Raw genomic sequence first — 25,633 nt, forward strand, 5'->3', positions numbered from 1 at the left:
AGGCCAAACAAATTGTGTTACTGTTGTGACAGGGACTCACATTCACCAAATAAATGTGGGGTTATAGGCAAAACATGCAGACAAGGTGACAAAGAAAGACACTTACAAAGAGAATGCTGGGTAGATAAAAAATAAATTAACTGCTCTGGTAAGAGAAAAAGCTAAAATATCAAGTTGCCGCTTCAAAAAGAGCACTAATCTACAGCGTTGATGAAAAATCTGGTAATGATGAGTGAGACACAGGATTGTGTAGCCTTGAGATTTACAGTGTGAAAATTAACAATAGAGAAGCAATATTGCATTACACCAGAAGGGAATGACAAATTAGTTAAAATGGAATTAGACACTGGCTCAGCTCTTTCAGTCATTCCACAAAATGAGTTTGAGGGCATTTCAAAGATACTAAACTGAAGCCCGAAGATATCCAACTAAGAACTTGTACTAAATAACTCCTGTGGAAATGAAATGTGTAACAGTAAAATACAACAATCAAATCACATTGAGTTTGTATGTGGTAAAAACAGGAGGACCAGCATTGTGGGAGCATGATTTGCTGAGACTACAACCTGATTGGAGATCTTTCCGCCATTTGCACATCGCATCCCCTGCAATGAAGCCAATATGAAAGCAATTTAAGAAAAATACTGCATGATGCCACACTCACAAAGGGTTTTCAAGGATGGCATTGGAAAACTCAAACATATCAAGGGTAACATAGTGTTAAATGAAAATGCCATGCCCAAAGCCCATCTGGCTCCTTATGCCATCCATGATAAGGTAGCCAGTAGGCTCGAATGCATGGAGGCTGAAGGAATTCTTTCCAACACCAGTGGACCCAGGAGCCAAGAAGAATGGGTCAAGGAAAGTAGATCAACACCCTCTGCCCAGGACAGAGGATATCTCTGCAAACCTTTCTGGAGGAAAACACTTTAGCAAAGTGGATTTACCTGAGGGCTACTTGCAGATGGAAGTGGAAGAAGGGTCCAAAGTGTTCCTCACCACTAACACTCACAAAGGGCTTTATTGCTATAATAGGCTTATTTTTGGAGTAGCATCTGCACCTGCTCTCCGACAGAAAGCTATGGCCCAGGTGCTGCAAGGATGCCCAGGCTCTCAGTGTTACCTGATGACATCATTGTTATCAGTGAGGATGACAAGGGACATCTCCAAAATCTCAAGACAATGTTAAAAGGATTAGAAAGTTATGGGTTCAGAGCATGATGCTACAAGTGTGAATTCTTTAAACTAAGCATCACTTACTGTGGTCACACGATTGATGCACAAGCATTACACAAGTGTGCTGAGAAAATTCAAGGAGTGATGGATGTCCCAAGGCCAAGGGACATGTCACAGTTGTTATCTAATATTACAGACTCCTGCCAAACCTGGCTACTGTGCCCTATCCTTTGAACTCATTACTTCCGATCAGGAAGAAATGACAATGGACAAAGCAGTGTGAGGTGGCTTTCCAAAAGGCAAAGGAAATGGTGATATCAGACACTGTACTCACACATTGTGATCCACATCATCCAGTGAAGTTTGCCTGTGATGCCTTGCCTCATGGCAAAAGTGCAGTCATATCACAAGTGATGGAAGTGAATGCCCCATAGCTTTTACATCACAGTCTCTTAACACTGAAGAAAAAAACTATGCAGAGATTGACAGAGAGGCTTTGAGTCTGGTTTGCAGCATAAAATGTTTCAACCAGTACTTGTACGGGTGAGTTTACCATCATTACTGATCAACAACCACTGGTGTCCATTTTCAATCCACAGAAGGGTGTTCCACTAACAGCAAAAGCACAAATTCAGAGATGGCTCTGTTTCTTGGAGGACACAATTATAAGATTGAAATACAAAGGACAATTAGTTATGGAAATGATGATGGATTGTCCCACTTACCCTTGGAAAAGGAAGTCTGCGAAAATTTACACAAAACTATTTTCCTCTTGACATATTCTCCCTAACGCAAATCAAAAGTCAAAGATGATCCAAAGGGAAAGCAGAAAAGACCCCACAATGTCTCAGGTCTAAATGGCCATCCAAAATGGCAGGAATAAGCAGCAGAAACTCCAGCTCCCCCATTATTACCGGCACCAAGATAAAATTGCTCTTGACGTAGGTTGCCATTATGGGGATTGAGAGTTGTTGTACCATCCAAGCTGAGAGCTGAAGTGTTGGAGGAGCTGCATGCTGGTTATGTAGGAATGATTAAAATGAAAGCATTGGCTCAAAGCTTGGTCTGGTGGCCTGGGATAGATCAGCAGGTCAAGCAGTTTGCTATGCAGTTACAAAGTGGCCAGAAGTGTTTCCAATAGCCTCCCCTATGGCTTCGCACATTGTTGATATATCGAGAAGCCTCCTCACAAGGACTGGTGTCCCAGAACTCTTAGTCGGTGCCAATGGACCACAGTTTGTGGGGAACAGTTTCAGTCATCCCAAAAAATGAATGGAATAAGACACATTACATCTGCACCGTACCACCCAGCTACAAATGGCTTGGCAGAAATGTTTGTCCAGAGTCTAAAGAATGCACTGCAAGCAATGTCAGCAGAATAGTTTACACTAACACTGAACCACAAGCTCACCAATTTCCACCTTGCTTATCTCAATGCAGCACGCTCAACAACTCACACGCTGTGCTGTTCCTGGGTCAACCCTTGTGCTCACACTTGGATCTCCTCAAACCCACTCTCAGAAGGAATATTATGCAAGACAAACAACTGAGACAAATTGAGGGCTCCTCAAACAAGGACGTTTGGTGTTTCATTCCTGGACAAGCAGTCCTGGCAAGGGACTATAGAGGTGATCAAAAGTGGGTACTCAGAACTGGGCCATTCTCTGCACATCTGCAGATGACAACATCAATCAGTTGATGAAAGCAGAGTTAATTGTTAAAGAAGGAATTTGGCAAGTGCTATCAGAACCACTTCCTGCAATAGAGCTCTTAAAGATAGCAGAGTCAACGGATATGGGGAGAAGGCAGGAACGGGGTACTGATTGTGGACGATCAGCCATGATCACATTGAATGGCGGTGCTGGCTCGAAGGGCCAAATGGCCTACTCCTGCACCTGTTGTCTATTATTGTCTATTGTCAATCTCAGAGTTAACTCCTACAACCACCATGGAGGAGGCCCCAAAACCTGAGATTGTCTCACAGCCACAAGTTTCACCTGCCAAAGACAGTGACCCCTTTGTCAGGCAAGATATTTTCCCACAGTGATTAAATCTTCAGGCCTGAATGGGACATTTTAAAATTTAATGTGCTGTGGATGTCTGTATATCGTTGCTGCTGAGGCCTACCTCAGTCAGACTTGACAGTGTCCTGGCTGTCTAAATACACAAGCCTGGTCACTACGATATGGAGAGCAACGGGTTACCCATGCAACAAGCTCCCCTTCTTCACGCATCTGATGAATCCAGAGAAACCGCAGATCGACCAATACCGTTTGGTACCAGTAGCTCACAGGAGTTGCCAGTTAACATTGAACTCCATGTAGGGCTGCCCTAGTGAATCCAGCTCCAGATTCTTCCCACAGGGTTTACACCTGAAGCCTTCCCCGTGAGTGGGTATAGCCACAAGGCAGTGGGGGGGGGGGGGGGCCTTTGAAATCAGTTTTCCTTCTCCTATCTGAACTGCCAACCACGGTTGACAAGCCTCATCTGTCTGCGCATCTGGACACTGAAATTTTTCCCCATTTTTCTTTACAGAACTGCTCAAGAAATGTCAGATTGCATCGGGGTTGTGAGTGAACAGCACTTTTCAAACCCAGCCACAAATTCTCAATTGGATTGAGGTCTGGACTCTGACTTAGCCACTCCAGGACATTAACCTTGATTTTTTTAAGCCATTCCTGTGTAGCTTTGGCTTTATGCTTGGGGCCATTGTCTTGCTGGAAAACAGATCTTCTCCCAAGTCGGAGTCCTCTTGAAGACTGAATCAGGGTTTCCTCCAGGATTTCCCTGTATTTTGCTGCATTCATATTACGCTCTACCTTCACAAGCCTTCCAGGGCCTGCTGCAGTGAAACATCCCCACAGCATGATGCAGCCACCACCATGCATGTGCAGAGTTTGGCCTTCACAAAACATAGCAATAGTCTGATGGCCAAAATGTTCAATTTTGCTTTCATCAGAACATAAAACCTTCTTTCAGCTGACTTCAGAGACTCCCATATGCTTTCTGGCAAACACAATGTGAGATTTCATGAGAGTTTTTTTCAACAATGGCTTTCTCTTAGCCACTCTCCCATAAAGCTGCGACTGGTGAAGCACCAGAACAATAGTTGTCATATGTGCAGTCTCTCCCAACTTAGCCACCAAAACTTGTAACTCCTCCAGAGCTGTCATAGGTCTCTTGGTGGCCTCCCTCACTAGTCCCCTTCTTGCACGGTCACTCGGTTTTTGAGGACGGCCTGTTCTAGGCAGATTTACAGCTGTGCCATATTCTTTCCATTTCTTGATGATTGACTTTACAGTACTCCAAGGAATATTCAGCGACTTTGTGAACTTTCTTGTATTCATCTTCTGACTTGTGTTTTTCAATAACTTTTTTTGCGTAGTTGCTTGGAGTGTTCTTTTGTCTTCATGGTGTAGTTTTTGCCAGGATACTGACTCACCAGCAGTTGGACCTTCCAAATACAGGTGTATCAAGCACCTTGACTGCACACAGATCTCCAGAAACAGATCTCCATTTAACTAATTATGTGACTTCTAAAGCCAAATGGTTGCACTAGTGATGGTTTGGTGTGTCATATTAAGGGGGAGTGGGTGAATACTTATGCAATCAATTATTTTGTTATATTTGTTACATTATATTTATATTATATTATATTTGTAATTAATTTAGATCACTTTGTGGAGATCTTTTATTCACTTTTCTGTTGCAAAGTATCTTTTTCTGTTGATCAGTGTCAAAAAAGCCAAATTAAATCCTCTATGATTCAACGTCGTAAAATAACAAAACATGAAAACCTCTGGGGGGAGTGGGTGAATACTTTTTTTTAAATCAGCACTGTAATATACTGTGTATATAATTGAGATGCATTCTCGATTGAGTTGGAGTTCACAGCTAAGCAGGGACGAGTGTAATGTGTTTAATATCAAAGGTTCATTTATTATCTAAGTATACAACTCTGAAATTCTTCTTTGGGTAGGCATGAAACCAAAAACAAAAGGCAGCATGTTCAACAGAATGCTGGTGGAACGCAGCAGGCCAGGCAGCATCTATAGGGAGAAGCGCTGTCGACGTTTCGAGCCGAGACCCTTCGTCAGGACTAACTAATTATGTGACTTCTAAAACCAAATGGTTGCAGCAGTGATGGTTTGGTGTGTCATATTAAGGGGGAGGGGGCAAAAGGCAACATGTTCAACAAACCCCAAATCCCACCTCCCACACACTTAAGTAATATTTGAGTAATCTTGTGTGCATATATAGAGGTTGATTAAACCTTCTGATTCATTTAAATAATTCCTTGCAGGTTATATGCATAAATAAACAAATTGCATATGTCAACACACTACCACATGATACGTGTGCCTCGCTTAAGGTAAACCCAAAGCTAGACCCGCATTCCTGGACTCCCGTGTCTTCCACTGAATTGGTTTAATGTTTTGAAGTTACAAAGGGTAACACAGTAACTCCAACAAAGGGAAGAGATTCGAGTGATACAGCTTCCAAACAAGTTCTTTGAACCACCAAGTCCGAGCTAACTATCAAACACTAATTCAGAAATATCTTTTATATTCCCATCTACTTTCCCTCCAAAACCCGACTGTTTACTCAGATCAACTTACAGTTCTCAAATAATTTATTAATTTACACATCTTAGGGACACATAAGGATTTACCAGTATGCTGTCTAGATTAGAGAGCATGTCTTAAAGGTTAATGGTTAAGTGAGCTAGGGCTCACTTTGAAGCAAAGGATGAGAGGTGACTTGATAGAAGTGTGCAAGATGATAAGAGGTAGAGATAGAGTGGACAGCCAGAAACTTTCTCCCAGGTCATAAATGACTAATACAGGGGGACACAATTTTAAGGTGATTGGAGGGAAGTATTGCAGGAAGGGGGTATGTCAGAGGTAGTTTTTATTTTACACAGGCAGTGGTGTATGTGTGTATCCACCAGGGAGGAAGATACATAATGGATATTTAAGAAATTCTTAGGTAGGCACATGGCTGAAAGAAAGATGGAGGACTATGTAGGAGGAAAGGGTTAGATTGATCTAAGTGTAGGTTGAAAGTTTGGCACAACACTGTGGGCTGAAGGGTCTGTACTGTGCGGCAGTTAGGTTTTACGAAACCAGAGCACCCACAGAAACCCACCGTCACCGGGAGAACATGCAAAGTTCACCAGAGCTCAGGACTGAACCTGGTTTCTGGAGTTAAAGAGGCGGCAGCTCTACTAGCTGTGCCACTGTGCTGGTCCAAACACAAGATGTGTCAAAATGGGCCTCAATAGAAGAAGTTTGCAGATGTCTCGCATTTTGAGGGACAAAATAGAATGCATAAAAATGTAGAAGTGGGGATAATGCAAAGACCAGTTCATTCCAAGCTTTGGCACTGCTCAAGCATATGCTGTTCAGCTCTAGGCTTTTATTCTCAAACATGAATGAAAAAAAGGACTATGTCTTAAATAGCTTTCAGTGATAAAACATAAGCACTCCTTTATATCTATGCACAAATTTAATGTTCTATTTTCAAAAAGAAAATTGTCAAAAATAATCCATACTGCAACCAAAAACTTACTTATTACTTATAATAAACAATGTATTATCCTTACCTCCATTTCATCAGTTTGCTCTGTAACATCATCCTCGGAGGTATTACTTTTAGGCAGATAAGTCATCTTTAATCGAAGATGACCTTTAACCCTGGATTTATGGCTGGGGAAAACACAGTGATTAAAAGTAATGCAAGATACTAAGATCTGCTATATTTTCACCCCTCTTTTTTACAATTAATTAAATAAATCAAAATAGAAGTATACGTGGTAACAAATTTTAGTGACTAGAGTTACAATAGTGATTACAAACCATTGTAGGCAAGCACTGGTGCAAAAGATGGGAAGGAAGAAAAACAAACTAGAAGTTAACTGTAAGCTGACATCAATGTGATCATTTCTGCAAAGGAACCAAGCCACTCTAGCTCAATGCCACATACAACCAGAAGAATGAAAGTTATTTTGTAGTGTAAGACCTTTTCACAAAGGCCACAGATATCCAATGGAACAGCCTGCATGGAGTCAGATTATCACACAGGAGGCGGTGCATGAAGCTGTCATTGGGTTGAGAGAACAAGCCTGGTTCCCACTTACACTGTTACACAGCAACTTCTACTGAATGAGGGATACAAACATAATGCAAGCTAAAGTTCAGCTGCAATTTCACTCAAAGGAAATATAATCGCAGGATCCAATCAATAACATTCATGAGTTTGCACTATTCAATTTAGTAACTAACCTTTACCCCCTCAATATGGGTTTTTATACTAAAACCCCTGAATATTTTGATTAGCATTATTACCCTTATAATTTAAACATTAAAAACTTACTTAACATCAGCTAGAATTTAAGGAAGAGTTTCAAACTTCCAAAAATCTCTGTTATATATGGATTTCCAAACTTCACTCATGAAAGACTTACATCAACATTTTCAAACCCACAGAAATGGTGTTTTTCCATTCTATTAGTCATAAAATGGTTTCAATAACTAACATTGAATGACACATACACTTTTAAATTTGAGGCAACACTTGTTTAGTCTGAGTAATTTCTTCCAAGGTTGCATAACCGGAATACCTCAGAGTGCTCCAGTTGTGATCTAACCAGGACTGAGCATGACCGAGGCATAACTTCCATTTTCTTATACCCTTAATATTTAAATAGTAATATTTCATTGGATTGGGGATTTCAATGATCTCAGCCCATGTTATTCGGCATTTCAACAATCTCAGTCCATGGTATTGGGGATTTCAACAGTCTCAGTCCATGGTATTGGAGATCTCAATGATCTCAGTACATGGTATTGGGGATTTCAATGATCTCAGTCAATGGTTTTGGGGATTTCAATGATTTCAATCCATGGTATTGGGGATTTCAATGATCTCAGCCCATGGTATTGGGGATTTCAATGATCTCAGCCCATGGTATTGGGGATATCAATGATCTCAGTCCATGGTATTGGGGATTTCAATGATTTCAATCCATGGTATTGGGGATTTCAATGATCTCAGCCCATGATATTGGGGATTTCAATGATCTCAGCCCATGGTATTGGGGATTTCAATGATTTCAGTCCATGGTATTGGGGATTTCAATGATCTCAGTCCATGTTATTCGGCATTTCAACGATCTCAGTCCATGGAATTGAGGATTTCAACAGTCTCAGTCCATGGTATTGGAGATCTCAATAATCTCAGTCCATGGTATTGGGGATTTCAATGATCTCAGTCAATGGTTTTGGGGATTTCAACAATCTCAGTGCATGGTATTGGGGATTTCAATGATCTCAGTCCATGGTATTGGGGATTTCAATCATCTCAGTCCATGGTATTGGGGATTTCAATGATCTCAGTCCATGGTATTGGGGATTTCAATGATCTCAGTCCATGGTTTTGGGGATTTCAATGATTTCAGTCCATGGTTTTGGGGATTTTAATGATTTCAGTCCATGGTATTGGGGATTTCAATGATCTCAGTCCATGTTATTCGGCATTTCAATGATCTCAGTCCATGGTATTGAGGATTTCAATGATCTCAGTCCATGGTATTGGGGATTTCAATGATCTTAGTCCATGGTATTGGGGATTTCAATGATTTCAATCCATGGTTTTGGGGATTTCAATGATATCAGTCCATGGTTTTGGGAATTTCAACAATCTCAGTCCATTACTTTGGGGATTTCAATAATTTCAATCCATGGTTTTGGGGATTTCAATGATTTCAATCCATGGTTTTGGGGATTTCAAATATCTCAATCCATGATACGGGGATTTCAATTATCTCAGTCCATAGTATTGGGGAATTTCAACGATCTCAGTCCATGGTTTTCGGGATTTCAATGATTTCAGTCCATGGTTTTGGGGATTTCAATGATCTCAGTGAATGGTATTGGGAATTTCAACAATCTCAATCCATTGCTTTGGGGATTTCAATGATTTCAATGCATGGTTTTGGGGATTTCAATGATTTCAATCCATGGTATTGGGGATTTCAATGATTTCAGTCCATGGTATTGGGGATTTCAATGATTTCAATCCATGGTTTTGGGGATTGCAATGATCTCAGTTGATGGTATTGGGAATTTCAACAATCTCAATCCACGGGCTCCCCATCCCCAATGGCAGCCTCCACTAGTTCCAACTTACTAAGAATTAGAAACTCTTTTGGTCTATCTGTACTAAATCAGAACGACCTAACATTTTGATTCACTAAAGTCCATTTGCCATCCTTTTGTCATTTCACTTAATCTATTAGATTTTCTTCATAACTTAGTCTTTCCTGCTTCATTGCTCCATACTTCCCAACACTTATAATGCCACTTATCTTAGTGTTAAACTTGGATGTGTGCCCTCCTACCCCATCATCCATCATTAAAAAATTATACTAATATTTCACTCTACTAGTTAGAGAACTATCCATTATTCCTAATCTCCAACTCCTGTTGGTCATCAATTTTCCAACCAAGTCAAAAATATACCTTGGATTTCATGATCTTTAATTTCAACTAACACTGGTTTTTGGCCCTTTGGGAAATTCCACAGACTGCATTTTGAAAACCCATACAAAAAAAAACATCCATAGGTATTTGATACAGCTGACCAGCTTGCTGTTACCACAGTAACCCACTTCATGAAAAATAACCGGTTAAGTGAAGTATAAGTGGGTGTCTGGTATCTCAAGGGGCACACGTCTGAAATAAGATCATCTTTCAGGTTGAGAGCAGAGGAAGTGCCAGATTTCAAGTTTCTCATTGAAAGCCATTTAATTCAAGTTATCCAACATTTCATACTTCTGGCCATTAAAAGATCTCCATGTTTAATGTTGAACTGGTCATTAGGTCACTCAAATGTTTCAGAGCAAAAAGAGGAATTGAAATTAATTTTTTTAGCATTACACAGTTTAAAACTCTGAAATACATTTTCCAGTTGACTATGAAGAGGGATCATATTTTCTGTTCTACTGATGAAAAGCTGTTTAATGGTTAAGCATCAAGTATTCTTTAACCTCTCTGGCTAGACTATATACTTGTGAAATTCAAATTGATTTGATTCAGCACTGAACACTGCGAACCCAATGATCCAAATCAATTGAATTTCTATAGATCAGCCTTTCATAATAGACTTCAATACATTTGATGATGAGGGGCAAAACAGAAGAAATTAAAAATATACAAACAGGGATAATGGAAACAGCAGTTCATTCCCAACAACACTACTTGAGACACTTTTTAATGCTGTGGTATAACAAACTTTACAGAGAACCCAGTGAGTTTCAGAGAAGCCACATGCTGAAACATTGTTATTTACCAAAGTTTTACTGTATCTAGATAAATTGCTAGGCCCATGTGAAATTTATTTTAGAAATGAAGTGAGGAGGATATGCATTTAAGGTTAGAGGGGTTAATTTTGAAGTTGATATGAGGGGCACTATTTTTACACAGAGCCTGGTGGGTACCTGCAATGTGCTCTCTGGGATGGTTGGAAGGGCAGATACATTAGAGACTTTTAAACTTTACATAAGAGAGGTACATGGAAGGATTGGGACATTGTCTTGGCAGAAGAGATTAATTTAGTTGGCCATTTGATTACTAATTTAAGTGGTTTGGCACAACAGCGTGGGCCACGGGACCTGTTCTTGTGCTGTACTGTTCTATGCCCTATGAATGGTGAAGAGTCTGATGACCATTTTTCAATCCTTCGTGAGTACGGACATGGTGCCAGAGGAACACATGATCACTAATTTTTACCAAAGTTTCAAAGGGGAGAAGGAAAAGAATCTAATAATTATCTATCAGTCAATTGTAAGAAAATTCCTCTGAAGAATTGAGATGCAGTATAAATCCTCATTTAGAAAGGCACTCGTTGGAAGGAGAGTATTCACGTATAAAATAATCGATGCAAAAATAATTTTTGAGGAGGTAATAAAGTGGGTACCTATTTGATACATAGACTTTAAGAATGAGTTTGCCTAAGTCCCACATAGCAGATTAATCCAAAAATTTCAGCCCTCATGGGAAATGTGCAAGTGTCCAAAATTGTCTTAATGGCATGTAGCGAAGGGCAGTGGTGATTTGTGATTGGATGGCTGTTACAGTGGGGTTTCATAAGGCTTAGTACTCGATTCCTTGCTCTTGAGATTTAAATATTAATGGGCATTAGCAGATGACAAAAAAGCTTGCAGTTGATAGCAAGGAAACTAAACAGGTCAGGCAGGCAGAAAAAATGCAAATTGTCAGAAGTGTAATGAAACACGAGTGAATGTGCAGATGCTGGAAATAAATAAAAACACAAAAAGCTGGCAGAACTCAGCAGGCCAGACAGCATCAATGGGAGGAGGTAGTGACGAGGTTTTGGGCCGAAACCCTTCATCAGGAGTCAATGAAACACCTTTTGGGAGGGAAACTATGGAGGGGAAGCCATATCAAATGGTTGGATACTGCGATGTACATCCACACTTTCTTAAAAGGCACCAGGAGAGGGGGATAAGGCAGCACAAGGAATATTGATACAAAAAAGAATGAGAGAAGAGATAATACTCAACTACATGCAAGACTATTTACGCTACAGATAGAGTACTGTGTGCAGTTCTGGCCTCTGCATGACAAGATGGATGTGATTGCTAAAGGGAACAGTTTCAGAACACGGGAATCTTAGGAAGACTGGCTAGGCTGAGGCTATTTTCCTTGGAACAGTGAGGAATGATTTTTTTTTCACCCAAGAGTTTGAAACTGCTTTCCTGAAATGGAGAAGTTGCAAAAACAGTCAGTGAAATGAAACAGTATTTAGATGAACACTCATGTGCCAAAACTTACAAAACAACAGACCAAGTGAACTTAGTTTGGATAGTACTTTGTCGGTCAGCATGAAGATGATGATCCAAACAGCCTCCTTCCTGTGCTGTACAGTTCTTTAATCCATTTGACCATATTTTCATAAACTTCCTATTCTTACTGAGTAGATAAATATACACACAGATAGACGCTTTTCAATATCTTCCTTAATGTTGTTGCACATGCACTAATTGTTTCCAACAACTTAGAACGAAAGCACTGAAATGAAGAATAGCACAGCGGGTTTGATCCGGTACAAAAAGATAAATTGTGAGGCACTATTGTTATTGCCCCAGGAACCTGGTGGAAAAAAAATCCAAATAGAAGATAGGCATTCACATCAACTCCAGAGGAGAATCATAAACACAGGAGATGAAGGAAATCTGGAGAAACACACACAAAATGCTGAAGGAACTAATGGAGGAGGTCCGATGAAGGGCTTCAGAACAAAAAGTTGACTCTTTACTCCCCTCCATAGATGCTGTCTGATTTACACAAGTTCCTCCAGAATTTTGTGCATGTAACTCCAGAAGAGAAAATGGCTACAACCCTCTGTACTTGTTCACCTGGATAGTTTCAATTACCTTCTAGGATGGAGAATAAAATCCTTGAATGTATAAGGTCTGTCTAAGTTTGGATTTTCCGTCTGCAATTAAAAAAATAGCCATTAATTCCAATATATTTACTTATATGTCAATTACATTATTTTACTATAGGCTTTAATTATTTTTCCACCAGTTATCTATTTACACACACATTTTTTTCCAGTCAAGAAAGACTTGCTTGCTTCCACACAATATAGGCCAATGTGTTTACAACTATGAGTTATTTTCTTTGTAAATTACTGCTTTATTTGTACCTCAGCTGAGAACAATTAAACAGAGTTAACATCAGCTTATGTGGAATTATGTTGCAAAACATCTTCATTCAGTCCAAAAGGATGTCCTTCATTCAGTCGAAAAGGATGTCTCCACCCTTGTCACATTGGTTCTCAGCCCACTCTAATCTCTACTCCCGGGTTCAATAAGATCCCCTCATTTTCTAAACCAGCTTATTGCAGACTTCCAGACACAACATCAACTCCAATGATTTCAGGAAATCAGTTATCCCATTCTTAAAATATTCCATCATTCAGGTTCTCTTTCCTCTTCTTATGGCATTTCAGATTTTATTCATCTCTTCCAATGTACACCTCAAAGCAGAATCAATGTTAATTACAGACCAGCCTTTATCACCCCACTTTCAACAGTCACCATGTGTCAATAATTATCTCCAACCATTCCCTGCAACAGAGACTGCTACATTTTAAATTTTGCTTAATAAAAGGTCACTGATCTGAAAGAGTCTCTCTCTCTCTCTCCCCACAGATGCAACATGACATGCTGCGTATTTGACAGCATTTTACCTCAGACATTTTGCTTGTCTGAACAGTGACAAATCACCTTAAGCAGCTGCAAGGATTTTCCCTGTGGAATAAATGGGTGCATGGTAAAGGAGAAAGGTAAGCCTCTCTCACTAAATTCAAAATGTTTTGTGTTTATTTCAGATAAAAGTTAGAACACAGAGTGATTGGTTTACATTTCACCAATCCTCCAGTTATGAAACTGAAAAAAGATTTTGTACTTCATCAGTTTCCAAGCTTGCAACTGCAGACCAGCTCTCAGACCCGAGAACTTCTCTCCATCACATATCAAATGTGGTTGGAAGCAGCTCAATTTTGAGAGTAAAGAACTAAGAATTGGAAAGTTGTCATCACAGGTCTTGTTGACGTGTTCCTTTCACACAATCCAGACAGAATCTGCTGTACTCAGAAAAGCACTTCATGTGACAGCACTGGGTTTTCTGCTAAATTAACAAGAAAATTTCTTTGAAATAATGATCTGAGCAACTTCTGTGAAGAAGCAGTGCTCTATCGAGTCTCCCAGTCGCCCATTCTTGTCGAACATGTTCAGATGATTCCCCAGGTTTCATTATGTCTCTCCTAATCCTAAACATAACCCAACCAAGGGTTTCCTACCGGAGTCAGAGTCAACTGTTCCATTTCCTGTGTTTCTGGCAAAACTAAACCTTTCCTCCTACAGACCTAATTGTAGACTCAAATCCACATTCCCTTCAGTAACCTTGTTTCAGAAACATTCCATCTACATCAGTATTAAGATTATAAAAATATATTTTTTCATACACTCTACCAATGTATCAAAAATTCTCACCCTCAGGGTACAAAATATCACATCATTTGTCTTAATTTAGCATGTTACCCCCCTCCCCCACTGTGAAACAGACCTACTTCTAAGTATTCTAACAGATAGAAACATTCTTTCCACATCTGCCATTGGGATCTTATTTGTTTCAATTAAGTTATCTCTTGCCCTTCTAGACACCAGAAGATACAAGCATGGCTTGTCCAACTTTCCCTGATAGAACAACCTACCCATTTCAAATATTCACTCTAGAAAATCCTCTCTGTACCACTTCCAATGCACCCTTCCATAAATAAAATCAATGCAGTACTGTGTACTCACCAATGCCAATTATAATTGAAACATAACCTCCCTAGTTTTATATTCAATTGCCTTCATAATAAAGGGCAACAACCGAATAATTTTCCTTGTTACTTGCTTTACCTGCATACTAGCAGTTAGCATATCATTTATTAGGGCACCCAGATAGATCTGCATTTCAGAGCTGTGAAATCTCTCATTGTAAATACACTCCGTTTATTCAGTAAATATACTTCAATGTTTTGATTTTTCTGTCAAAACAGACAAATTTCCCACTATTTTGCCCACTCACTTAACCTACTGATATCCCTTTGCAGCATCTTTAAAGGCTTTTTCACAACTTGCTTTCCTACCCGTGTAATATCAACAAAATGTCAATGTCACATCCATGGTGCATCCATCCAAGTATTCCATATAAATTATGAAATTGTTTGGGCCCCAGCACTGATCCCTGTGTTCCCTTGTTAACCCCTGCCTTTTCCAATGCTTCTAGACTCACTTATACTTTTCTCCCAATGTGCTGAAGCAACTTTATTTCACAAGAAGAAGAACTTCTCACAAGTGGCAGAGAACAGTGAACAGTCATATCCACAGCAGAAATACTGGAGTCAGGGTGACAAAATATTGAGCTATCAGAAGGATGTTAATAGAAGTAGTAACATGAACACCACCAATATAACCCTAAATAAATGTGCAATGGTCTCTCGGGTGCAATTACAACTTACCGGGATATGATGAAGAGGAATATCCACCAGGCCCAGAAAATCATCCCTGGTCTAAGAAAAGCAGAGAGAAAGGAGAGTGAAGAGGATGGGTGGGAATTGGGGATGTCAGGGAAAGGAACAAAAACAAAGAAATTAGTCATTTGGTTTAAAGTAGGATCATACACAACTTTATTATTAATATAACTCTGTTTATTTTTAAGTTCTTTGAGAAGTGGGCATTACTAGTAAAGCAGGTACTTGTTGCCCAATTCTTGATTGCTCTCAAGGACACGTCAACAAACATAATGAACTTCTGCCATCCTCGTGATAAAAGTTTTCCCAGTGTGATCACGCAGCATTCACTACATTGACCTGGCAACTATAAAGGGTTGATGGCAAAAAGGCTTGGGGAATCAGGAGGCAAATCATGAAGTTTGAGACGCAGAGCGCCTGACCGTTCATAGGCGTACACAATTGCTCGAGTTTAGATTCTGGACAAGGATTACCTGAAGATTTAGCACTGTGGATTTGTCAATAATAAAGCCTTTGAAACAGACTATGCCCTCTCTTTTAGAGATTGCAATTGTATGGCATTTGTGTAGTACAATTACTTGCCTATACCTGTCCTTTGGCCAAATATTGCTGCATGCAGGCAGGGAACTCTTTGAGGAGTTAGGAGTAGTATTCTGTGGAAGATTCACAATCATTAGCAGATGCTTTCTGACAGGCTAGTCATCGGTGGGGCACTACAGTACGGTTCTTAGTGCATGGAGACAATCCTGATGCATCATCCTGAGGCAGAGATGAACTGCCATCATTGAATGAACCCATCATGGGGAACTTTGTCAAACCCTTTACTAAAATCCATATATACCACATCTATTACTCTACCTTCATAATGTTTCACATGAATCAGAATCAGAATCAGATTTAATATCACTGGCAAGTTGTGAAATACGTTGTTTTTCAGTAGCAGTACATTGCAATACAAAATAATTTTTAAAAACTGCAACTTACCATTGAAATAAATATAATTAAGTAGTGCAAAAAGAGAGCAAAAAAATAGGGAGATAGTGTACAATACTTCGTTGTCCATTCAGAAATCTGATAGTGGATGGGAAGCAGCTGTTCCTGAAATGTTGAGTGTATGTCTTCAGGTTCTCGTACTTCCTGCTTGATGGCAGCAATGAGAAGAAACATCACCATTTGAAGGTGTCCTGGATGCTGGGAAGGATGGTGCCCATGATGGAGCTGACTGAGTTTACAACTTTCTGCAGTTTTTTTGGACCCTGTACAATGGCCCCTCCATAGAGTGCGCTCCACGGTACATCTGTAGAAACTTGTAACAATCTTCGATGACATACCAATTCTCGTCAAATTCCTAATGAAATCGAACTGCTGCTGTGCCGTCTTTATAATTGTATCAATATGTTGAGCCCAGTATAGATCCCCAGAGATGCTGACACCCAGGAACTTGAAAATGCTCACCCTTTCCACTTCTGATCCCTCGATGAGGACTGGTATGTGTTCCTTTGACTTCCTCCTTCCTGAAGTCCACAATCAACTCCGTGGTCTTACTGACATTGAGTGTAAGGCTGTTGTTGCAATAGCACTCAACTAGCTGATCTACCTCACTCCTGTACACCTCCTCATCACCATTTCAAATTCTGCTAACAGTGTCATGAGCAAATTTATAGATGGCATTTGAGCTGTGCCTAGCCACACAGTCATGGGTGTAGAGAGAGTAAAGCAGTGGTCTAAGCACTCAACCTTGACATGCACCAGCATTGATTGCCAGCGAGGAGACATTATTTCTGATCTACACTGAACGTGGTCTCACGATAAAAAAGTCAAGGATCCAGTTGCAGCCGGAGATGCAGAGGCTCAGGTTCTCTAAACATCAATGACAGTCATCTCCTCTCTGGAATTCAGCTCTGATGTTATTGGTTAGACCACAGTTGTTCTAGAGCCAACAGACAAACCTCAAACTGAACATCAGTAAATTGGTGATTTAAAAGTGTCACATGCATTGACCAGAAAGAACTCAAATCTTACAAATCAACAAATAAAAATGAGGCAAGGTCAGTGGAAACAGACAAATCTAAAGATTTTGTTCTGGACATGTGGTTGCAGAAAAGGAGCTGCCATTTGGAGAGACTGTTCTTGTAGCCGCCATTTTGTGAAAAGCTTGTGAGTTGGTTCTTGTTCAGGGATATCTTAATTAGAGCAACTGAACATGGACACAATGAGTTTTCTGTTGATGATCTGTTAAATCTGAGACCATTTTCAGATGACAAGCCATTTATTATGCAAAATGGCAGTTTGGAAAAAGACATTACCTCGGGCACAAGGCTGGGGGAATGAGTCATGAAGCAATATTGCTCGGAGCCTTGGGCTACATCCAATGAGAAGCTGACACAGGTCAGTCAGATGAGGTTGAGCCGATGAAATTGAAACTTAAACACAAGAGATTCTGCAGATGCTGGAAATCCAGAGTAATACACACACAAAATGCTGGAGAAAAGCATCAGGTCAGGCAGCATCTAGGGAGAGGAGAAAACAGTTGACATTTCAGGCCAAGACCCTTCATCAGGACTGAAAATGAAGGGGAAAGATACCAGAATAAGAAGGTGTGGGGAGGGGGATGAAGTAAAAAGCTGGGAGGTGGTAGGTGGAAAAGGAGATAGGAAAAGAGAGTGGATCATGGGAGAAAGGGAAAGAGTAGGGGCTCCAATTGAAGGTGAAAGGCAAGTGAGAAGAAGAGGAAAGAAAGAGGTAAATGTTGGCAACTGAAATAGAGGGAAAACGGAGGTGGAAAAATTACTGGAATTGGAGAAATCGATGTTCATGCCATCAGGTTGCAGACTTCCTAGATGGAATATGAGCTATTGTTCCTAAGAGTTTCCTCACCACGGCAGAAGAGGAGATCATGGACCAACAGGACAGAAGAGGAGATCATGGACCAACAAGACAGAAGAGGAGATCATGGACCAACAAGACAGAAGAGGAGATCATGGACCAACAAGACTGAAGAGGAGATCATGGACCAACAGGACGTAAGAGGAGATCATGGACCAACAAGTCAGAAGAGGAGATCATGGACCAACAAGACAGAAGAGGAGATCATGGACCAACAAGACTGAAGAGGAGATCATGGACCAACAGGACAGAAGAGGAGATCATGGACCAACAAGTCAGAAGAGGAGATCATGGACCAACAGGACAGAAGAGGAGATCATGGACCAACAGGACAGAAGAGGAGATCATGGACCAACAAGACTGAAGAGGAGATCATGGACCAACAGGACATAAGAGGAGATCATGGACCAACAAGTCAGAAGAGGAGATCATGGACCAACAAGACAGAAGAGGAGATCATGGACCAACAAGACAGAAGAGGAGATCATGGACCAACAAGACTGAAGAGGAGATCATGGACCAACAGGACAGAAGAGGAGATCATGGACCAACAGGACAGAAGAGGAGATCATGGACCAACAAGACTGAAGAGGAGATCATGGACCAACAGGACATAAGAGGAGATCATGGACCAACAAGTCAGAAGAGGAGATCATGGACCAACAAGACAGAAGAGGAGATCATGGACCAACAAGACAGAAGAGGAGATCATGGACCAACAAGTCAGAAGAGGAGATCATGGACCAACAAGACAGAAGAGGAGATCACGGACCAACAAGACAGAAGAGGAGATCACGGACCAACAAGACTGAAGAGGAGATCATGGACCAACAAGTCAGAAGAGGAGATCATGGACCAACAGGACAGAAGAGGAGATCATGGACCAACAGGACAGAAGAGGAGATCATGGACCAACAAGTAAGAAAAGGAATGGGGATACAGTAGATGACCCCAACAGATTTTCAGGTGAAGTGTTGCCTCAGCTGGAAGGACTGTTTGGGGCCAGGAGGGAGATTAGTGGACAGGGATGAATGGACAAGGGAATTACAAAGGGAGCAATCCCTGCATAAAGTGGAGAGTGGGGAGTGGAGCGCAGGTAAAGATGTGTTTGGTGGTAAGGTCTGGTTGAAGATGGCAGAAGTTGTGGAGAATGATGCGTTGGATGTGGAGGCTCATATGGTGGTAGGTGAAGAGGAACTCTGTCTCTGTTAAGGTAGCAGGAAGATGGGGAAAGTGCAGATGTCCGGGAAATGAAGAAGATGTGGGTGAGGGCAGCATCAATGGTGGAGGAGGGGAAACTCTGTTTTTGAAGGAGGACATCCCTGATGCCCTGGAAAGGAAAGGCCCATCTTGAGAGTCAATCTGGCAGAGACAAAGAAATGAGAAAAGGGAATGGCATTTTAACAGGAGAAAGGATGGGAAGAGGTGTAGACAAGGTAGCCCTAGGAATAGGTAGGTTTATAAAAGATATCGGTAGAGAGTTTGCCTCCAGAGCTGGAAACAAAGCAATCGAGAAAGGGGAGGGATGTGTCAGAAATGGACCAAGTGAATTTAATCATTGTGTGGAAGTTGGAGACAAAGCTGATGAAACTGACAAGCTCAGCATGGGTGCATGAAGCAGCACCAATGCATTTGTTAATGTGGTGCAGAAATAATGGGCTTACATGGACAGGTTTGTGGATCTTGGGTAGGAGGTAGAAACGAGCAGTGTGGGGAAATGGAACTATCACATATTGATTTGATAAGGAAAAAGATAAGAATGGAGGATTTCAGGTGTACAGGCAGTGACAACTCTGGTGAAGACCAACCATCGCATAAGTGTATGACCCCACGTCAAAAGTGTGGAGATTACATCAGGATCAAGAGGAATACCTGGCTAGTGTAGACTCCTTTTCCAGGGTACTACTTGTTCAATTCTTTGACTGTACATGGAAGTCAGGGAAACCAGAGTGTTCATCCAGATATTTAGTTATGTAAATTCACATATTTGTTAACTGAGGTACTTGTCAGCAAATACGTAATCTCACTGTTCCTAACAGATAATTACTGTGGAGGGTTAAAACTTGTAGCAGAATTGGCATCCCTTTTGGGGCTCAAGGATAAATCTCTCTGTAGAGTCAGCGGGTGACTGGAGTCAGACCATGTTGGTAAAGTACAGAGAGATCTGCCGCTGGGTAGTTAGCTGTTGCTAATCCAGGATGAAGAATTCAGGGAACTCTGCAAGTCTGGAGGACTTGAGCTGTTTTGATTGGCAGGGACTCCTCTAGAAATTCATAATGGGGAAATGGCCAAAATACAGAGAGTATACTGATCACACTGGCAGTGAAGAGAAAACCGCTGGGGCAACTCTTTGGTAGATAACTCAAGGGAAATTGTCAGACAAGGGATTTAAACTATTACTGAAGCCAGTAGCTTTTGGCTGTCTAATTGAGAATTGGATAGAATGTTAGCAGGAGCTAAAATAGAGAGGGACAGATGAGAAGAAGAAAACATAGACTATTGGCAGAGAACTGAAGTAGAGCGGGACAGAATAGAACAGGAAATCGAAAGGCTGCACAACGAGGTAGAATACCTTAAAGAGAAGTTTACTGACTTACAGGAGCAGAGGAATGTAGATATGATGCATATATACCAGTTTCAGTTTGTGCGAATAACTGGTTAAAGAAAAGAGTAAATAGGAAGAAGCAGCGAAGAATGCATGGAGGGATTGAGGAAGCAATGCCGTGATTTAAAGGCGGCTTTGAATGTGATACAGAAATCAACTTAATATAAAGGAACCCTTAGGAGGCAGAGATCACAATACGATTGAATTCATACAGCAATTTGAGAGTGAGAAGCATAACTGACATGTAACTGTATCACAATGGAATAAAGGGAATTACAGAGGTATGAGAGAGGAGCTTGCCCAGGTGGATTGTTGGAGGATACAGGCGGGGATGACAGCAGAGAGAGATGGCTAAAGTTTCTGGGAATAGTTCACATGGTGCAGGATAGAAGAAGTAGTTCTCAAATGACAGGGGTAGGCAACTGTGGTTGACAAAGGAAGTTAAGGACTGCTTAAAGCCAAGGGTATATAAGGTAGCAAAAGTGAGTGGGAAGTTGGATGATTGCAAAGCTTTTAAAATCCAGCAAAAGGCAACTAAAAAAAACTATAAGAAGAGTAAAGATGAACTATGAGGGCAAACTAGCCAATGCAGGATACTAAAAGCTATATAAAGAGTAAAAGGGAGGTGAGAGTTGATATTGGACCACTGGAAAATTATGCTAGTGAGGTAGTAAAGGGGAAACAAAGAAATAGCAGATGAACGTAATGAGTACTTTGCATCTGTCTTCACTGCGGAAGACACTAGCAGTGTGCCAGAGGTCCGTGAGAGTCAGGGAGCAGGAGTGAGTGCCACTGCTATTACCAAGGAAAAGGCGCTAGGCAAACTCAAAGGTCTTAAGATGAATAAGTCACATGGACCAGATGGACTACATCCCAGAGTCCTGAGAGAGGGTGCTTAAGAATAATGGATGCATTGGTCATGATCTTTCAAGCATCACTTGATTCTGGTATGATCCCAGAGCAGTGGAAGATTGCAAATGTCACTCCACTCTTTAACAAGGGAGGAAGGCAAAAGAAAGGAAATTATAGGCCAGTTAGCCTAACTTCAGTGGTTGGGAAAGTGTTGAAGTCTATTATTGAGGATGAGGTTTCAGGGTACTTGGAGACTAATGATAAAATAAGTCAAAGTCAGCATGGCTTCTGTAAAGGGAAATCTTGCCTGACAGATCTGTTAGAGTTCTTTGAGGAGGTAGCAAGCAGGGTAGAGACAAAGGAGAGGCAGTGGAAGTCATTTACTTGGATTTTCAGGAGGCATTTGATAAGGTGCCACATGTGAGATGCTTAACAAGATAAAATCCTATGGCGTTCCAGGAAAGATACTAGCATTAATAGAGGAATGGCTGACAGGCAGGAGGCAGTGAGTGGGAATAAAGGGGTCTTTTCTGGTTGGCTGCCAGTGTCTAGTGGTGTTCCTTAGGGGTCAGTATTGGGACCACTATTTTTCACATTTCTTGTTAATGATTTGGATAATGGAATTGATGGCTTTGTGGCAAAGTTTGCAGATGATATGAAGATAAGTGGAGGGTAGGTAGTACTGAGGAAGCAATGTGATTGCAGCAGGACTTAGAAAAATTGGAAAAATGGGCAAAAAAAGTGGCAGATTGGAATACAGTGTTGGGAAATGTATGATAATGCATTTTGATAAAAGGAACTATAATGCGAACTATTATTTAAATAGAGAGAAGGTTCAAACATCAGAGGTGTAGAGGGACTTAGGAGTCCTCGTGCAAGACTCCTAGAAGGTTAATTTACAGTGAGTCTGTGGTAAAGAAGACAAATGCAATGTTGGCATTTATTTCAAGGGGAATCGAATATAAAAGCAAGGAGATAATGCTGAGCCTTTATAAGACACTGGTCAGGCCGTACTTGGAGTATTGTCAACAGTTTTGGGTCCCACATCTCTGAAAGGATGTGTTGTCATTGGAGAGATTCCAGAGGAGGCTCACGAGGGTGATTCCAGGAATGAAGGGGTTAACATTTGAGGAGCGTTTGGCAGCTTTGGCCCTGTACTCACTGGAATTTAGAAGTATGAGGGGGGAGAGATCTCATTGAAACCTAGCAAATGTTGAAAGGTGGATGTGGAGAGGATGTTTCCTATGCTGGGAGTATTCAGAACTAAAGGCCACAGCCTCAAAACTGAGGGCCGACCCCTTAGAACAGAGGTAAGAAGGAATTTTTTTAGCCAGAAAGCAGTGAATCGGTGGAATGCTCTTTCACAGACTGCAGTGGAGGCCAAGTCCGTGGGTATATTTAATGCGGAAGTTGATCATTTCCTGATCGGTCAGGCATCAAAGGATATGGTGAGAAGGCAGGTGTATGGGGGTGAGTGAGATCTGGGATTGGTCATGATGCAATGGTGGAGCAGACTCCATGGGCAGAATGGCCTAATTCTGCTCCTATCTCTTATGGTCTCATACATGGAATAGAGAAGCAACACTGGAGATCATACAAACTGTTTTAAATCAGATACAAAAGCTACAGTGCCAGCTTGCTGCTCTGAAAGGAATAATGTGTGCTTTTGAATCTGAAAGAGGGGAGGAAAGTGAATAAGCAGAGACAGATTGGAGTGTTTTCGCAGATAAGGTGACCAGATATGTTTACGATGAGCAGCCCCCACAAACGTACATCCAAAAGGAGCAGGTGCTACATCAGCACAACAGGATCCCCAGCTACTATCAGAGAGGGGGAAGCCGGATACCCTGTTCGGGGTAGAGCAGCTGAGGAATAATGTTAAGGTTATAGAACATACCTGCCATAGGAAGCTGTTCAGGTAATTAGTCACCAGACAGTAATACACAGTCTAGATTATGCCAAGGAAAGGAGAGTAGTTATAATGTACCTGCATCTGAATATACCCTGCGATTTGCCAGAAGCACAGCAACATGCTGGGGGAACAAATGAGGGGTTAAAGATGCGATACTGATTGTTATGAATGGTAACAGAGGGGACCCAGTAGATGAGCTAAGCAAATATTACCGGAGGAAAGAAGAAACCCGAATGCATTTGTGATCTGTCTATTGATGGTGATTCAAGGGTATATGGATTAACCTTAGATCAAGATAAGTTAGAACCAGAATCTACAACTAGATGGTTAAGAACATTAGTGTCTCATAGCACTGACAAACCTAGAAAGATGTTGGAACTGTTCAACCAATGACTTTACACACCCTGAGGCACGATACTTAGGAAAATGTTTAGAGCATGGGCGAAGAAGTGCAGGAGTTAGATTTTAACTTTAGGAATACAATGGATTCCAGTTAATTGGGACACATTGAGACTAGTACATTTTGGCTCAGTTATGTGGCTGCCCCAATTAACCAAAGTTTCATGGAAATAATTACAAAGGTATAAAAAGGGCAAACTGAGTAGCAAATTACGTATTTAAAAGATATTATACAGAACAAATTATAACCCTACCAATACGACTACAGTACTATAAAACTGAAATAATTCCCAATACTTATCAACACCATCCGCATCGTGTTCTTTTGACGGTAATTGAACAAAATCAGCACAGTGCAGATAAATGGACTGTCTTTATACAATGCTTTTGACAATCGCATCCTCCAAATCCTCATTTTCATTGTAACATTCAAGATGATTGTTGACACCTTCAAATTCTTTGTAGTTCTTAATTAGTTGAAGTAGTGAAATTGTTTCATTTTCACTCCTGGCTGTGTCTGGCATCTTTAAGGCTCAACGCTTGAAATTGTAATAAGCAAAACAGTACTGAATTGTCTTACTGTTTATTTCTTGTCAACTATTAGTATCAAAAATCAGTACTATTTGAAGACAAACACACGCAGCCGATGCTATTTAAAACCTGTTCACTCAAAGCAAAGTGTAGCGTCTAAAAGTCATGCATCTGACGCAAGTTAGAACCTGCTCGGTAACAGTCTTTTGCCCCAATTAAGCAGCACAGTGGCCCAAATAAACAAAGGAAATCCTGACTATTTTCCCAAATTGCAAACACGAGGAAATCTGCAGATGCTGGAAATTCAAACAACAACACACACAAAATGCTGGTGGAACACAGCAGGCCAGGCAGCATCTATAGGGAGAAGCACTGTTGACATTTCGGGCCCTGATGAAGGGTCTCAGCCCGAAACGTTGACAGCGCTTCTCCCTATAGATGCTGTCTGGCCTGCTGTGTTCCACCAGCATTTTGTGTGTGTTGTTGTTTTTATTTTCCCAAATTGTTCTCTTTCCTTTAAGATTTGTCCCAAATAAGCAGCTGCCTCAACTAACTGATGGACCAATTAACTGGAATCTACTGCACTTCAGAAGCAGCTAAAACACTTTACTTTGAAGAAAATACTCAGGGCATCATACAGAGAAATGCAGGACAGGGTAGAAACCGACAGAGATTGTAAAAGCAAAGCAACACAGTGCTGGAGTGCACCTTCACCCAGTCAGGGAAGCTGGGTAAACATCCCAGCTGTGCTCAGATTTGCTGTTTCATCTGTGCTAATGTGGGTCATTATGCCCGGAACTGTATAGCAAAAGGCGAATTCTAATGATGATCAGAGACTGGAGTCACAGGAAGGTGAGAAGATGTCGAAATTTTGGTTGATGTGGGGACATCATGCTTTAAACTAGTTGAGTGTTTACTTGTGCCTGATGAGTAACTTCCAATTTGTTAAAATGTCTTAAAATAACACATATTTCCCCATTTTTGTCTGATTGTAACTTAGTATTTTGTTAATGGTTTAAGCCTTAAGAGCAAGTCAATTTCTGAGGTGGTTTTAAGTGTGAATGGTTTGTATTTTTCAAATGTTCCGTGAGGTGGGGCAAAATGTGCATTAGAGAGATAGAGATAGACAGAGAGAGAGGCAGAGAAAGAGAGAAACAAAT

At 40.9% G+C, this 25,633-nt stretch overlaps 1 protein-coding gene across 1 annotated transcript in view; it reads right to left on the reverse strand.

The window, feature by feature from the left end:
- LOC140718660 (E3 ubiquitin-protein ligase NEDD4-like) overlaps positions 1-25,633 on the reverse strand; it is a 225,316-nt gene that overhangs the window by 22,049 nt on the left and 177,634 nt on the right. Inside the window, exons 6-8 of the mRNA XM_073032690.1 lie at positions 15,277-15,327; positions 12,635-12,696; positions 6,782-6,884 (exon numbers count right to left, since the gene is read on the reverse strand). Of these exons, the coding sequence (XP_072888791.1) occupies positions 6,782-6,884; positions 12,635-12,696; positions 15,277-15,327 (216 nt within the window). The remainder of the gene's footprint in view (positions 1-6,781; positions 6,885-12,634; positions 12,697-15,276; positions 15,328-25,633) is intronic.

The sequence above is a fragment of the Hemitrygon akajei genome, chromosome 30 (assembly GCF_048418815.1).
Source record: "Hemitrygon akajei chromosome 30, sHemAka1.3, whole genome shotgun sequence".
Lineage (NCBI taxonomy): Eukaryota > Metazoa > Chordata > Chondrichthyes > Myliobatiformes > Dasyatidae > Hemitrygon > Hemitrygon akajei.